The sequence below is a fragment of the Pelobates fuscus genome, chromosome 3, assembly GCF_036172605.1.
Source record: "Pelobates fuscus isolate aPelFus1 chromosome 3, aPelFus1.pri, whole genome shotgun sequence".
NCBI classification, from domain to species: domain Eukaryota; kingdom Metazoa; phylum Chordata; class Amphibia; order Anura; family Pelobatidae; genus Pelobates; species Pelobates fuscus.
Genome location: NC_086319.1, coordinates 13,239,333 through 13,255,008, shown reverse-complemented (window position 1 = coordinate 13,255,008; position 15,676 = coordinate 13,239,333). Strand labels below are relative to the sequence as shown.

Below are 15,676 nucleotides of genomic sequence, written 5' to 3'. Positions count from 1 at the left end.
GGTCAGGCGGTTACCTGCTGAGGGTGAGAATCTCCACGGCCTTTTCGGTCTTCATTCCAATTTTGGTTGGCTGGTACATAAAAACACCCAAAAATATATGAATTATGATAAATGTCACCATTTATCCGCACAGGAAATGAGACTCACCGGTTTAATACCTTTAATACTTGGCCTATAAAATGCTCACTTCTGAAACAGTATTAACTACAGCGGGACCCAGCAGAGGTTTTGAAAAGCTTCACAATATTAGATGTAAAATAACAATACGTCTCCCGACAGGAAAGGTATTGTGCTGGAGCTTAGGAGATTTTCAGCTATGGGAACAAACGATCAGTCCTGTTACCGGGCAGAAAATATTCTACATCAAATCAACAGAGCACAAAGAACCGTCTATATATTTCTCTCTATGTATCTATTGTGTGGGAAGTTTTAAAAATACTTACATTTTTTTATAAGGGCTGTTTTCTACCCACTTAACGTGCTATTCTAAGCACCAGAACAACTTTAGTTTAATGAAGTGGTTGTGGATGTAAAGAACATGCCCCCTGCAGTCTCAATTCTCTGCCATTTAGGAGTTAAATCACTTTTGTTTCCATTTAAGCAGCTCTAGTCACCCCTCCCCTGATTGTGACTCAAACACAGCCAACATTAAACTATGGTTTTCATTGTTTAATCAGATCTGATAACACACTGTGTTTACTTTAGAAGTTTGCATCTTCTGCTCTGTTATTCGAACTTTAATTACACACAGGAAGCTGCTGGGAGCAAGTACCAGAACAGGAAATAAATTAAACAGACCATGCAACAAGGTAAGCTAAACAATTTGGACTTTTTCAGGAACTATGTAGGAAAATGGGAGGTGTGGCTAGGAATGCATAAAACAATGTGATTTAACACCTATCTCTTAACTCTGTGAAACGCATCAGAATCTTTCAGCAAAGTGCAAAATCCAGACCAGCTTGTGGGCACCAGAATATAACTTGTCAACTTACACTTATTATTGGTTTTAGTGAATTGACCCCATTTACAAAAGTTAACAGAGTATTATAGAAATATTTTGTGCATCATGCAAAGCAACTAGATTTGAATCAAAATCTAAAAACATTTCTCGTCCTTACATTTATTTAATTTTCATTTATATTAACTTATGTTTCTCTTTTTCCCACCCGTGAATGTTGCTACCGCACTGACTTCTGACCTGTTCTGCCCTCTACTCTGTGCTGAAATGAAACCAAGTTTGTCTCCCCGTCGTGAACCCGTTTCCTGCATCGCAGCAAATTAAAGAGGACATGGTAGAGTTTTTTTGCTAAAGGATTTTAATTTTTTTGGACTGTTATCCTTAGAAAGTCTAATTTTCCTGTCCTTAGATCCCTTGTTGCATAATGTTTTATTTAACCCTTGTCTTTTAAAATGGCTGATACGGGACATATTCTTCCCTTTGGCATTGAGAGGATTAATGAGGGCACTGGTTTTATTATTATTATTTATATAGCACCAACAAGTCCTGCGGTGCTGTACAATGGTTTATTAATCATGACTTACTGTTTACGGAGGGAGCTTTTAAAGCATCGTTCTAAACATGGAGCAGTCACCTTGGAAACCAAAGTTCTGCTCCTCATTCCGTCACATTTATCACTTTGCTTAATAAATAAGAACCTATTGCGTCAAACATTCTCGGTTTTACTCTACGTAAATCATGAGATGCAGGAAACTGACCGATGGATTTTTGAAAATACCACGCTGGAAAAGAAGCCAAGTCGGAGAATTTATTCTAATTTTAAACTCACGGGTCAGTTCCTGAGAAATCACACTTTAATGAATAAACTTGCGCATGTTTGTGGAGAGCAAACAAATATCTGTAGATGAAATGATCGAAGGGTTTAGAAATGCATCACTCCTCACCTTTCGCAAAATGATTATATTCAAAATTCCACAAAAAAATTGTGCATTTATTTTATGCCTAATCTGAGACAATATCCCGAGAATATGAGGGTTATGAAAAAAATGAGTAATTCTGGGGCTAAGTTCTAAACTTGGAGCAGTCAACACTGAAAACAGTGGAAAATTACTGATTAGTGCACGTGACGGAGGCTCCCGTGCTACAGATTCCTGGAGAGGCGTGTAAGCTAGCCTCCTGCCCAAAGACTATGGACCTGGTCCCAGAGATCCCCTTTCTTGTTGAATAGTTATTTTCAGTCACATCGCTATTAGAACAACTGATGCAGGACTCTCGGCCATCTGCTTCCTGAAAGGATTATAATCACCTCCAGTTACCCCTCCAGTCCATGCCTTGCAGCTCATTGCCCCTTTCCCGGGGCCCAAGACTCACCCCAAGCTGGCCCGGGAGAATACAGAGGCAGAGCGCCTGGCTGGGAGTAACCTACAAACTCTATGGAAACCTTGGTTGGATCAGAGAATAGCCGTGACAAAAGACACCTAACATATTAGGGATTGGGCCTCCCTGGAGTCCCAGGAATCCCATTGTGTAAGACCTGGAAAAGCAGCCAAATCCCTGGAACTCTAAAGGGGATCGGAGAATAGCTGCGACCTGGTAAAATTTTACCAGCTCATAACTTGGGCACGGATTCTCGGATCAGAACGCTTTTTGGACAATATGGGCGCTCAGTCATGAGCTTTCGAATGAGGTATAGCATGTGAGGATATGTTATTGTTGAGTTATTGTATAAAGTTTATATACTATAAACTGTAAACAGAATAGAAGTTATTGTATGGTTGTGAAACAGCTATAGTCTTGGTGTCAGGGAGGTTATTCAGTTATGGCGACAAACTAATTACAGTGAGGAAAAAAAGTATTTGATCCCCTGCTTTTTTGTAACATTTGTCCACTGACAAAGAAATTATCAGTCTATAATTTTAATGTTAGGTGTATTTTAACAGTGAGAGACAGAATAACAAAAAAAACAAGAAACAGAAAAACGCATGTCATAAAACGTATAAATTGATTTGCATGTCAATGAGTGAAATAAGCATTTAATCCCCTATCAATCAGCAAGATTTCTGGCTCCAGAAGATGTCTTTTGTACAGGTAACAAGCTGAGATTAGGAGCACTCTCTTAAAGGGAATGCCCCTAATCTCAGCTCATTACCTGTATAAAAGACACCTGTCCACAGAATCAATTAATCAAATTTCAAACTCTCCACCATGGCCAAGACCAAAGAGCTGTCCAATGATGTCAGGGACAAGATTGTAGACCTACACCAGGCTGGAATGGGCTACAAGACCATCGCCAAGCAGCTGGGTGTGAAGGTGATTCAGTTGGTGCGATTATTCGCAAATGGAAGAAACACAAAATAACTGTCAGGCTCCATGCAAGATCTCATCTTGTGGAGTTTCAATGATCATGAGAACGGTGGGGAATCAGCCCAGAACTACACGGGAGGATCTTGTTATTGATCTCAAGGAAGATGGAACTATAGTCAACAAGAAAACAATTGGTAACACTACGCTGTGAAGGACTGAAATCCCCATTCTCAAGACAACACATGTACTGGCCCGTCTGGCCAGTTTGCCAATGAACATCTGAATGATTCGGAGGAGAATTGGGTGCAAGTGTTGTGGTCAGATAAGACCAAAATCAAGCTCTTTGGCATCAACTTAACTCGCCGTGTTTGAAGGAGGAGGAATGCTGCCTATGACCCCAAGGACACTATCCCCACCGTCAAACATGGAGGTGGAAACATTATGCTTTGGGTGTGTTTTTCTGCTAAGGGGAGAGGACAACTGCACCGCATCAAAGAGATGATGCCGTATACCATCAAATCTTGGGTGAGAACCTCCTTCCCTCAGCCAGGGCATTGAAAATGGGTCGTGGATGGGTGCATGACAATGACCCAAAACACACAGCCAAGGCAACAAAGGAGTGGCTGAAGAAGAAGCACATTAAGGTCCTGGAGTGGCCTAGTCAGTCTCCAAACCTTAATCCCATAGAAAATTTGTGGAGGGAGCTGAAGGTTCGAGTTGCCAAACGTCAGCCTCAAAACTTTAATGACTTGGAGAGGATCTGCAAAGAGGATTGGGACAAAATCCCTACTGAGATGTGTGCAAACCTGGTGGGTAACTACAAAAAACATCTGACCTCTGTGATTGCCAACAAGGGTTTTGCCACCAAGTACTAATTCGAAGGGGTCAAATACTTATTTCACTCATTGACATGCAAATCAATTTATAACTTTTTTGACATGCGTTTTTCTGGACTTTTTTTGTTATTCTGTCTCTCACTGTTAAAATACACCTACCTTTAAAATTATAGACTGATAATTTCTTTGTCAGTGGGTAAACGTTCAAAATCAGCAGGGGATCAAATACTTTTTTCCCTCACTGTATGTCCTGGACTCCAAGACTCGGGGGAGGAACTTGCATTGTTCTAACTGATGACCTCCTGTGGGGAATGTGCCTATAAATACCTTTGTAGTGCTCAATAAAAATTGTTGCTATTTTAACTCTCACCAAGTGTCATCTGGTGTTTGGGAAAAGGGCTGGGATCATAGCACTTTTCGAGAAGAGCCACACAAGCTTTAAACACAGCATCCCCTGTTCCAGAGTGGAAAAGGCCTTGAGTGTTCACCTGACGCAAATCACAAAAAACAATTCTATATAAAAAAAAATGACTGAATAGAAATTTGTAAAAGTTTCCAGCTTTGAGAATAATCCAATGTGAATTTAAACTTAATATGACACACTGAAAATATACCGACTCATTTCACACATTTTGCTGTTGTTGCTTAAAGGACCACTCTAGGCACCCAGACCACTTCAGCTTAATGAAGTGGTCTGGGTGCCAGGTCCAGCTAGCTTTTACCCTTTTTTTTATAAACATAGCAGTTTCAGAGAAACTGCTATGTTTATTCTGAGGGTTAAGCCAGCCTCCAGAGCCTCTAGTGGCTGTCTCACTGACAGCCGCTAGAGGCGCTTGCGTGATTCTCACTGTGAAAATCACAGTGAGAGCACGCAAGCGTCCATAGGAAAGCATTATGAATGCTTTCCTATGCGACCGGCTGAATGCGAGCGCGGCTCCTGCCGTGCATGCGCATTCAGCCGATGACGTCGCGAGGAAGAAGAGGAGGAGGAGTAGAGCTCCCCGCCCGGCGCTGGAGAAAGAGGTAAGTTTAACCCCTTCCTCCCCCCAGAGCCCGGCGGGAGTGGGTCCCTGAGGGTGGGGGCACCCTCAGGGCACTCTAGTGCCAGGAAAACGAGTATGTTTTCCTGGCACTAGAGTGGTCCTTTAAAATTAGAAATTCACTTTGAATTCCCTGTAACTCACAGCTTTGAGGATAACCTGGTTCCCCTGAAATTAAATGGTGACCATGTTGCAGTGATGCCCTCTATTACCAGACTTCAGAAAACCCTTCGGTCATATATAGCAAATATCATAATAAAATATATATAACACATAACAAAATGTGAACATTATAGTTACCTCAACAAAAATCACTTCTACGCACACGTTGGGAGGGAGCTGCAAATCAGGCTTGAAGTGTCGGGCGAGGGCTACTAGAAGGTGCAAAGTGGCTAGTAAATCCTTGTTGTATATCACTGTTTAGAAGAGAAAAGACACATTTACATAAAGAAGGGTTTTCACAGCAATCAGTGGTCGCCCAATAGGTTGGACATTCATTACACAGAATGCAGAGGGGCCATCGAGTGGAACAAATCAATGGCATTGGCTAGCAAAACCAGAACCCAAATGTGTTCATGGTATCACCTTACCAACTCATTCTATAACTGAAATATTAACTCAGTGACCTATTCAGAAAGTGTAATATCATCAACATTAAAATACAATTTTCAAAGTATTTCATTAACCCCCTCCCATGCGGTTACATTTCATGCCTCGTCGCAGCCCGATGCCTAACTGTCCATATCGTCCTCAATGTCTGTCCCTGTCCACAGCTCATGGGCCAGTTTGAAAAAATAATTGTTACCTGGTTGAAGAGGACGATTGTCATTTATCATTAGAATTGTTTATTTTATAGTCCATGTCTTGGTTTATATTTAACCTGTTGTGGTGATTTACAAAGTGGATGATAAATAGATGGCTGATCGAGGGGGCCCACCGATATGACATGGGGTTCAGGTTTATGGATACAAACACTGGCATGTTTCAGAGGATCTCTCCAGGTTCTGAACTTTACACTAGAATTTCCATGAATACGTATAAGGGAAAGATTCTGGGAAAGCACTACATGGATCAAGGGAAACTACTAACATCAGAGAAGACACTGAACGCGTGTATGACGTCCACACAATACTGGTGCCCAGCAGATACGGTCGCTGCCAGATTCTTGTGAATTTATTTTGTGAAGTGTTATTTGAACATGATTTTTTTGGTTGGTTGCAGTAGCTCAGGTTCAGTTTAATCGCTTTACTAATGGCATGGGATTTCTGTGAATCTATGGACTGAGGAGGTCAGAAGGAACCTCCATGGTGAGGCTGATGTCCCTTTGTGGCTTATTCCAGGGTGGAACTACTGGAGGTGCTGCAGCTGCAATTGCACTGCCATAGTCAGTGAAGGGAGATCAGTGAGGTCCCTGGCAGGTGTAATACAGAGCCAGATATCCCACTAGGCAGAGTAGCCACCTGTCCTGTAGGGGGCGCCTGCTCTGCCTGTTAAAAATAAAATATTATCACCTGCTAATGAATACCTGTACACTGTTTATTAGGGTGTTTATTAGTGTTTATTACACGTGTTATCAGTGTGTTTATATACCTTGTTACACGTATTATTAGTCGATTTATTACATGTATTATTAGTGTGTTTATATACCTTGTTACATGTTTTATTAGTGTGTTTATATACCTTGTTACATCTTTTATTAGTGTGTTTATATACCTTGTTACATCTTTTATTAGTGTGTTTATATACCTTGTTACATCTTTTATTAGTGTGTTTATATACCTTGTTACATCTTTTATTAGTGTGTTTATATACCTTGTTACATCTTTTATTAGTGTGTTTATATACCTTGTTACATGTTTTATTAGTGTGTTTATATACCTTGTTACATCTTTTATTAGTGTGTTTATATACCTTGTTACATGTTTTATTAGTGTGTTTATATACCTTGTTACGCGTATTATTAGTCGATTTATTACATGTATTATTAGTGTGTTTATATACCTTGTTACATGTTTTATTAGTGTGTTTATATACCTTGTTACACATATTATTAGTCGATTTATTACATGTATTATTAGTGTGTTTATATACCTTGTTACATGTTTTATTAGTGTGTTTATATACCTTGTTACATGTTTTATTAGTGTGTTTATATACCTTGTTACATGTTTTATTAGTGTGTTATATATCATGTTATAGTGTTTTTAGTGCACATGTCATGTTAGAGGTTTTAAAATTAAATGCATTTTTATTGTGTTTGTTGGTATATATGTTGTTACATGTTGTGATATTAGCCTTTGTTAACCTCTTGTTTTCTGTTCATTTTGTTGTTTGTCTTATAACGTTTTGCACAAACTGCGCAAACATAGGAGAGGACAGGATGGTGCTAGCACTCCCTGAGTGATGGGCAGTCAGCCCTCGTGCAATACTACCAAGTTATGGTCCAAAAGCTAAGATAGAACACGTGATCAGGATGTTAGACCTGCATCAAGGAATGCACGCATGAAAATATGCGTGATACAATGATCCATAGGATGTCCTTAAGTATGTACCCAAACACGTACTTCAACTCAAAATGCACACTGATCTCACACGCAGCAATGATGGGACCCTGTGCCATGCCACCACACAAAGATCAACCTTACCAAACCTGGAGGCAGGGGGGCACCCAGGATCACCACGGGGGGCGCTGTTACACGGAATATAAATACGTAATCAGGCAGCTCTTTATAGCTACAGTTTATACCCCGCTAACCTTAACGCTTAACAGTGCAGCTATTAGCAGAAATGTTTCACTTGTTTCCGTGGTAACTGCTCCACTTTTAGAACATTGCCCAAGAACCAGTCTTTAAAAAAAAAAAAAGAAGAAGCACAAAATAAAAAGTGGGCAGAGACCAGTTTGAGACCAGCTTGGAAAGGAAGCACAATGTGTAGCAGGTAATAAGGGTCAGAGCTCCCTGACCTGAACACCAGTCTACGGCCAGCTTTTACCACTTTCATAATTTACAATCTTTGTTTTAAAGTGGAATCGTACAGCTACTGCAGCCGAAATGTTCCATTACTGTGTATATACGGAAAGAAACAGACAGATCACACAGCGAGAGGGGAATCATTACCGAGGGAACGTAAAGGGGGAAGGGGCGTTAACCGAACCCCAATATCTATTTTCCTGCACTGTTTATTAGAAACAAATAGGGGTGCATGTAAAATCTAAATGCTGTGTAATGTATGAAAAGATCAGCCTGTTACCCTCTCACTGCTGCAGTTGGTGTGGATTTTTTAAAGGCTTTAAACAGGGTGAGGGTGGGGGGGTTGGAACTACAGCCCCCCCCCCCCCAACTGATTAGTAAACTGAAACACCCAGAATTTTATAGGTAAACACCCCAATTAAAAACATTTATAATTTAAATCATCGTCGTTAATTATTCTGTCTAATGTTGGTAGTAGTGATTGAAGGGCACAGTCATGTTCCTTTATTTGGCATGAATGGGCAAATTATAGAGACATTTTCTGAATTAATGTTGGTCTGATACCTGCGGGCCATTTCCTAATCACAGGCCGTATTGCAGGATTCCCCTCCCAAACCACCTGTTTCCCAGCATAGCAATCTGTTATTAATTCATCTCTCCCACATTTGGTGCTGAGCTACAGACTAGTTCATATATTCTCTAGGGTGAAAGGGGGCACAATGACAGAGGAATGGCAAAAAACAAAAACAGACCAAAATAGCGAGGCTGTAAAAATAACTAAACCTGGATAATTTGGGATAAAATGACCAAATCAATTGTCAACTCACCACAATTTGGTTTTAATATAAATAACTCATAAAATAAAAATAATGAAAATCTTGCTTAGAGCTTTAAACTCATAGGAAAGCAAAGCACACTGTAAGCCAGAGTGAGATAGGAGACAGTTTGGAGACCGCCGTGTGTCCTACAGATCAGCATGTGTTTAGTGCGCACACTGATATTTATTTATTTTTGCTTTTCTTTCACAATATTTCGGAGTTTAAACTTGCTTTGGGCTGACGTACAGACAGAACAGTTGTCAGGGAAACTGTAATGACCTCTTATTGGGTTTTATAATAGCTGGTGTGCTCTCTTTATACTCTGAGATGTTTGGCTCAGAACGTTACGATTGCTGGGAGAAGTGAGCCATCTGTGGGTCGAAATTTTACATCAGCTTCACCCGTTATTATTTAGGCTTTTGTTCTCAATGATTTATTAGTCGTTTCCAGATATATTTCCATAATCTGTAATGCCGATCCTCAGTATGTAACAAGCACTGTGTTATAATATAGTCTATCTGCGTACTACTCCAATCAGTCTCTCTTTAGTTTGTTTAACTGAGCAGATCACTTTCACATGATGTTTGTTCAGATTGTTCAAGCAGTTTAGACTCTGTGAAGAGTGTGTCTTATGTTTTTTTATTTTTACAAAAAGTGCAGATTTGTGTGATATATAATTTTTTATATTTGGGGTAACAGCTCTGTGATCCAAGGAGAGTTTTGACTGTGATTCTGTGGTCGAGAAGGAATTTTTCCTGGTTTATTGTAGAATTGGAGAGTTCTTCAAATAGTTTGTTTTGGGGTTTTTCTATTTTTTGCCTATTTTTTAAAGAACTGCAGAACCAGATTTCCGAGAGACTGAACTTGGTGGGTGCAAGCCTTTTTTCAGCCAATATAACGATATAAGTTATGCCAGTTCTAGATGTAGTTCATGCTCGGTCTAGATGCGCATCTTGTAATTAAGCTTTGGTTAGGTCAAGCTTATCCAAAGTCCATCTCTAGTTTTTTAACTAGAATGACCGGGATTCTCCGGTAGCCTTTGGCTGACCGCGTCCTGGATGAAGATCTTGGAAATTATTTTTGCAGCAAAAAGTGTAAAGCTAATGTACTTCTTGTTCCAATACTTAAAAAAAGTAATTAAGAATCTCTAGATCTGTTTCACCTGGCTGAGCTCGGCAATCAAGGAAGCCTTCTGCAGGTAATGTTTTATGGTGTGTCTACATATCCAAACCTGCTTAACCATATTATTAAAATATTTAATGGGTTTACTTTATTGAGTAGGTTTTATAAAACCCTCTGTCATAAAATGGGTTAATAATATCCTGCTCACTAGTTTGTAAAGATAATGGAGACAGTTGCAAATCATGGTTTGAGCCCGAATGACTCTCCTTCCTCAGGCTGCGATGTGTAGATTAGAAATGGTGATATTTATCTCTTTGCTATCTCGCAAACGCACCGCAAGTCAGCAAGGCATATGATGAAGAGGAAGAAAGCGTCAGGAAACTGGGCAGATTGGGGCTTGGAGACCCCGAGTTGGTGGATTTCAGTGTGGTGTCGTCCCAGTGTTTGTGCATTGTCAATCATGAAGGGGTTAAATAAAACATTTGTATGTCTTTAAAAAAATACAAAACACCAAACCGGTTACCTCTGTAACTCTTGCAATGACACCGGTTGCACGTGATCTAACAAAACAAATCTAATATGCTTTAGGAGACATATCGAGACCTCGACCAACTACATGACCTTCATCTGACCTATCTTACCTCCATGACTTACCTGCATTCTCAAAACACATGTAGATTCCTTACAAAACGCCACAAATTTTATATTTGAACATTTTTATGTATCTTACAACGTCACACTGACACTATGAAACAAATAGTAATATTTCTCCTCATAAAGATATCGATTTATGGATATTAAATCCAGGCACTTATCATTCCTTCAATATTCAGCAAATGCTGAACAAAGAAATTAAGGTAAGTACATAAATATATACTTTTTTTTTTTATCAAACTGGAAAATTCAGCAAAAAAAATGTGGTAAAGCAGTAGAACCCTTGTTAGAAATTCAAGTTTTTAAAAAACAAGTCTTAGTAAAGAGATGTTTTTATGCCTTTTTCCCCCAAACATATGAAAGATGTAATTTTACAATATTCTGCCCTATAAATGTCGGATTGAGATACCCACGGTTGATGTCCCATTTTGTCTGGCTCGGCTCCAGCTCCAGGTGTTGCGATATGGCGTCCAGTATGACGGTCAGCTTGCGCTTCTGATTAACGGTAGAAAGTGTGATTTCTTCCACATCCAACTTAATTCCTCCGATTTTTTCTGCAGATGAAAAAAATCCTTTTAAAATTGGCATCAAATGCAGTTCATTCACCGCTACCCCCACACAGGGTTCTTCAATAAAATGAGAATTCAAAGTGAATAAAGCAACCGAACTGGAAACATAGATGACTAGAATTTTTCCAGCTCACATTTTCTGACCTTAAATATGAAATTCACTTTAAATTCTCACTTTAGTGATTAACCCTGTGAATGAAACATTAAGAGGAGGGCGACTTACTACGGCAAATATAAACACTGGGGCAAACAGTATAGCAGTCACCACGGAAACCAATAGAATGTTACATTTATAAACCTAAAGAAGCCTTGATAGATCACCGTGTGAAATGGGCAGAGCCGAGGGGCACTATACCAGGTTAATGATTCACACCGATAAGGGGCACTATACCAGGTTCATGATTCGCACAGATAAGGGGCACTATACTAGGTTCATGATTCACACCGATGAGGGGCACTATACCAGGTTCATGATCTGCACCGATGAGGGGCACTATACCAGGTTCATGATCTGCACAGATGAGGGGCACTATACCAGGTTCATGATTCGCACTGATGAGGGGCACTATACCAGGTTCATGATCTGCACCGATTAGGGGCACTATACCAGGTTCATTATTCACACTGATGAGGGGCACTATACCAGGTTCATGATTCACACCAATGAGGGGCACTATACCAGGTTCATGATTCGCACTGATGAGGGGCACTATACCAGGTTCATGATCTGCACCGATGAGGGGCACTATACTAGGTTCATGATCTGCACCGATGAGGGGCACTATACCAGGTTCATTATTCGCACCAATGAGGGGCACTATACCAGATTCATGATCTGCACCGATGAGGGGCACTATACCAGGTTCATTATTCGCACCAATGAGGGGCACTATACCAGGTTCATGATTCGCACCGATGAGGGGCACTATACCAGGTTCATGATTCGCACCGATGAGGGGCACTATACCAGGTTCATGATTCGCACCGATGAGGGGCACTATACCAGGTTCATGATTCACACCGATGAGGGGCACTATACCAGGTTCATGATTCACACCGATGAGGGGCACTATACCAGGTTCATGATCTGCACCGATGAGGGGCACTATACCAGGTTCATGATTCGCACCGATGAGGGGCACTATACCAGGTTCATGATTCGCACTGATGAGGGGCACTATACCAGGTTCATGATTCGCACAGATGAGGGGCACTATACCAGGTTCATGATTCGCACCGATGAGGGGCACTATACCAGGTTCATGATTCGCACCGATGAGGGGCACTATACCAGGTTCATGATCTGCACCGATGAGGGGCACTATACCAGGTTCATGATTCGCACCGATGAGGGGCACTATACCAGGTTCATGATTCGCACAGATGAGGGGCACTATACCAGGTTCATGATTAGAACCGATGAGGGGCACTATACCAGGTTCATGATTTGCAGCGATGAGGGGCACTATACCAGGTTCATGATTCGCACTGATGAGGGGCACTATACCAGGTTCATGATCTGCACCGATGAGGGGCACTATACGAGGTTCATGATTCGCACCGATGAGGGGCACTATACCAGGTTCATGATTCGCACTGATGAGGGGCACTATACCAGGTTCATGATTCGCACTGATGAGGGGCACTATACCAGGTTCATGATTCGCACCGATGAGGGGCACTATACCAGGTTCATGATTAGAACCGATGAGGGGCACTATACCAGGTTCATGATTAGAACCGATGAGGGGCACTATATCAGGTTCATTATTCGCACTGATGAGGGGCACTATACCAGGTTCATGATTCGCACAGATGAGGGGCACTATACCAGATTCATGATCTGCACCGATGAGGGGCACTATACCAGGTTCATGATTCGCACCGATGAGGGGCACTATACCAGGTTCATGATCTGCACCGATGAGGGGCACTATACCAGGTTCATGATCTGCACCGATGAGGGGCACTATACCAGGTTCATGATCTGCACCGATGAGGAGCACTATACCAGGTTCATGATTCGCACCGATGAGGGGCACTATACTATGTTCATGATTCGCACCGATGAGGGGCACTATACCAGGTTCATGATTCGCACCGATGAGGGGCACTATACCAGGTTCATGATTCACACCAATAAGGGGCACTATACCAGGTTCATGATTCGCACCGATGAGGGGCACTATACCAGGTTCATGATTAGAACCGATGAGGGGCACTATACCAGGTTCATGATTCACACCGATGAGGGGCACTATACCAGGTTCATGATTCACACCAATGAGAGGCACTATATCAGGTTCATGATTTGCACCGATGAGGGGCACTATACCAGGTTCATGATTCGCACCGATGAGGGGCACTATACCAGGTTCATGATTTGCACCATTGAGGGGCACTATACCAGGTTCATGATTCGCACTGATGAGGGGCACTATACAGGGTTCATGATTCGCGCTGATGAGGGGCACTATACCAGGTTCATGATTCGCACTGATGAGGGGCACTATACAGGGTTCATGATTCGCGCTGATGAGGGGCACATACCAGGTTCATGATTCGCACTGATGAGGGGCACTATACCAGGTTCATGATTCGCACCGATGAGGGGCACTATATCAGGTTCATGATTCCCACTGATAAAGGGCAGTTTACCAATATCCTTACATACAAGCAGGTTCTTACTTTAGTACATTTATAAAGTTCAGATGCCGAAACCAGCAGACACCTATATAATTTGATATCAGAGCATCCACCCCTAGCTCACCACTGGGACTTTGTCACAGAACTTTCTTTAATCCTATGGGATATACCCCTATATCCTGTATATTATCCCAACCAGCAATATAGCGGCCAATAAGACATCTGTCACATGCAACTCTTTTAGAACCAAAAGGGTCGCCGACTGAGAACACAAAAAAGGATCCAGTCAAAGTCAAAATATTACGTATATTATTCTACAAACTGCCCTGTATGGTCCTACATGTAACTGGTAGAAAATATAGAAATGCAGCGGTGAGTTCCCCTTATTCAGGAAAACGTTCCTTGTTAGCAGTGAAAATATAATACCAGTTACATTGTTAGGGTTAGGGATAGGGCTAGGGTTGGGGTAGGGTTAGGTTTATGGGGTTAGGGTAGGGTTGGGTTAGGAATATGGATAGGGGTAGGTTGGGGATTGGGTAGGAGTAAGGTTAGGGGTAGGGTTATGGTGTTAGGGCAGGGTTGGGTTAGGGGTAGGGTTATGTAGTTAGGGATGGGGTTAGGGGTAGGGATAGGGTTGGGCTAGGTTAGGGTAGGGTTAGGGGTAGGGTTGGGTTAGGGGATTAGGGCTATGGGATTAGGGTTGGGTTAGGGGTAGGGTTAGGGGTGCATTTAGGGTTACGGGTGAGGTAAGGGTTAGGGGTAGGGTTAGGAGTAGGGTTAAGGGTAGGGGTAAGGTTAGGATAAGGTTAGGGGTGGTGTTAGGGTTACGGGTGAGGTTAGGGGTAGGGTTAGGGAACTGCCGAAGTACCGAATTCCCGAATTTTAGGAGTGCCGAACCGAAGTCCCGAATAGCCGAATTACCGAAGTCCCGAATTTCCGAATGTCCGACACCGAACCGGATTTTTTTCCCATGCACATCCCTAACAAAAAATTAATCCTGAGACACATGATTGATGCAGCAAAGGTGCTAGTGCCTGCTCTCTGGAAACAACCTCAGACTCCGACACTTGAACAATGGTACGAATGAATAGAAGAGATTTACTCACCTGAGGCCATTAGGGCATCGGTAATAGGATGAAGCGACAAACATGTGGAACTGTGGAGACCATGGATAGAATACATTGCTAATAGAGGCGTGGAATCTGGTGGGGACTGAGGAGTGGCTGGATGGGGGGTGCCCTCAGCACTATGACAAATGATCCAGACCTTCTCACCGCCCGAACGACTTCTTTTCGCGAACACACTGGACCTCAGCTTCTCACATACTAAAGACACTAAGGGGGTACCCGATCCCGACGTACTGCGCAGTCCACCATATCACCACAGTGAGATGTAGGGTGCGGGGGCCCTAACTCCACAGGAACCTTAACAAAAACTAAGATAAGTCACACACTTTCGGACTGAAGGATTGACTTGACAGTGAAGTCACACACTCTGACCCTAGACTGAGTGAGAGACCCACTTGGCATGAACATGAGACCCTCCCCGGGCCACTTGTCGCCGTCGCTCGGGTCAGACTGACCAACACGGAGGCGAGGGGCGGTCAATCTGCTGTCCGATAAACCCAGGATGCAATTGAACGGTCTCCCACCTCAATCACGAGATAGCGTGGGGGGACCTGGAACAGGAGGAGGAGTGGGGGAGGAGTACCCACCGCAAAATCTAACCCACGTCGACGGAAATGTAGTTAGGGAAATAAT

At 42.2% G+C, this 15,676-nt stretch overlaps 1 protein-coding gene across 1 annotated transcript in view; it reads right to left on the bottom strand.

Annotated features, from left to right (window-relative positions):
* PARVG (parvin gamma) overlaps positions 1-15,676 on the bottom strand; it is a 38,298-nt gene that overhangs the window by 9,681 nt on the left and 12,941 nt on the right. The window contains exons 5-7 of the mRNA XM_063445054.1: positions 11,115-11,255; positions 5,439-5,554; positions 15-70 (exon numbers count right to left, since the gene is read on the bottom strand). Coding sequence (XP_063301124.1) covers positions 15-70; positions 5,439-5,554; positions 11,115-11,255 — 313 coding nt within the window. The remainder of the gene's footprint in view (positions 1-14; positions 71-5,438; positions 5,555-11,114; positions 11,256-15,676) is intronic.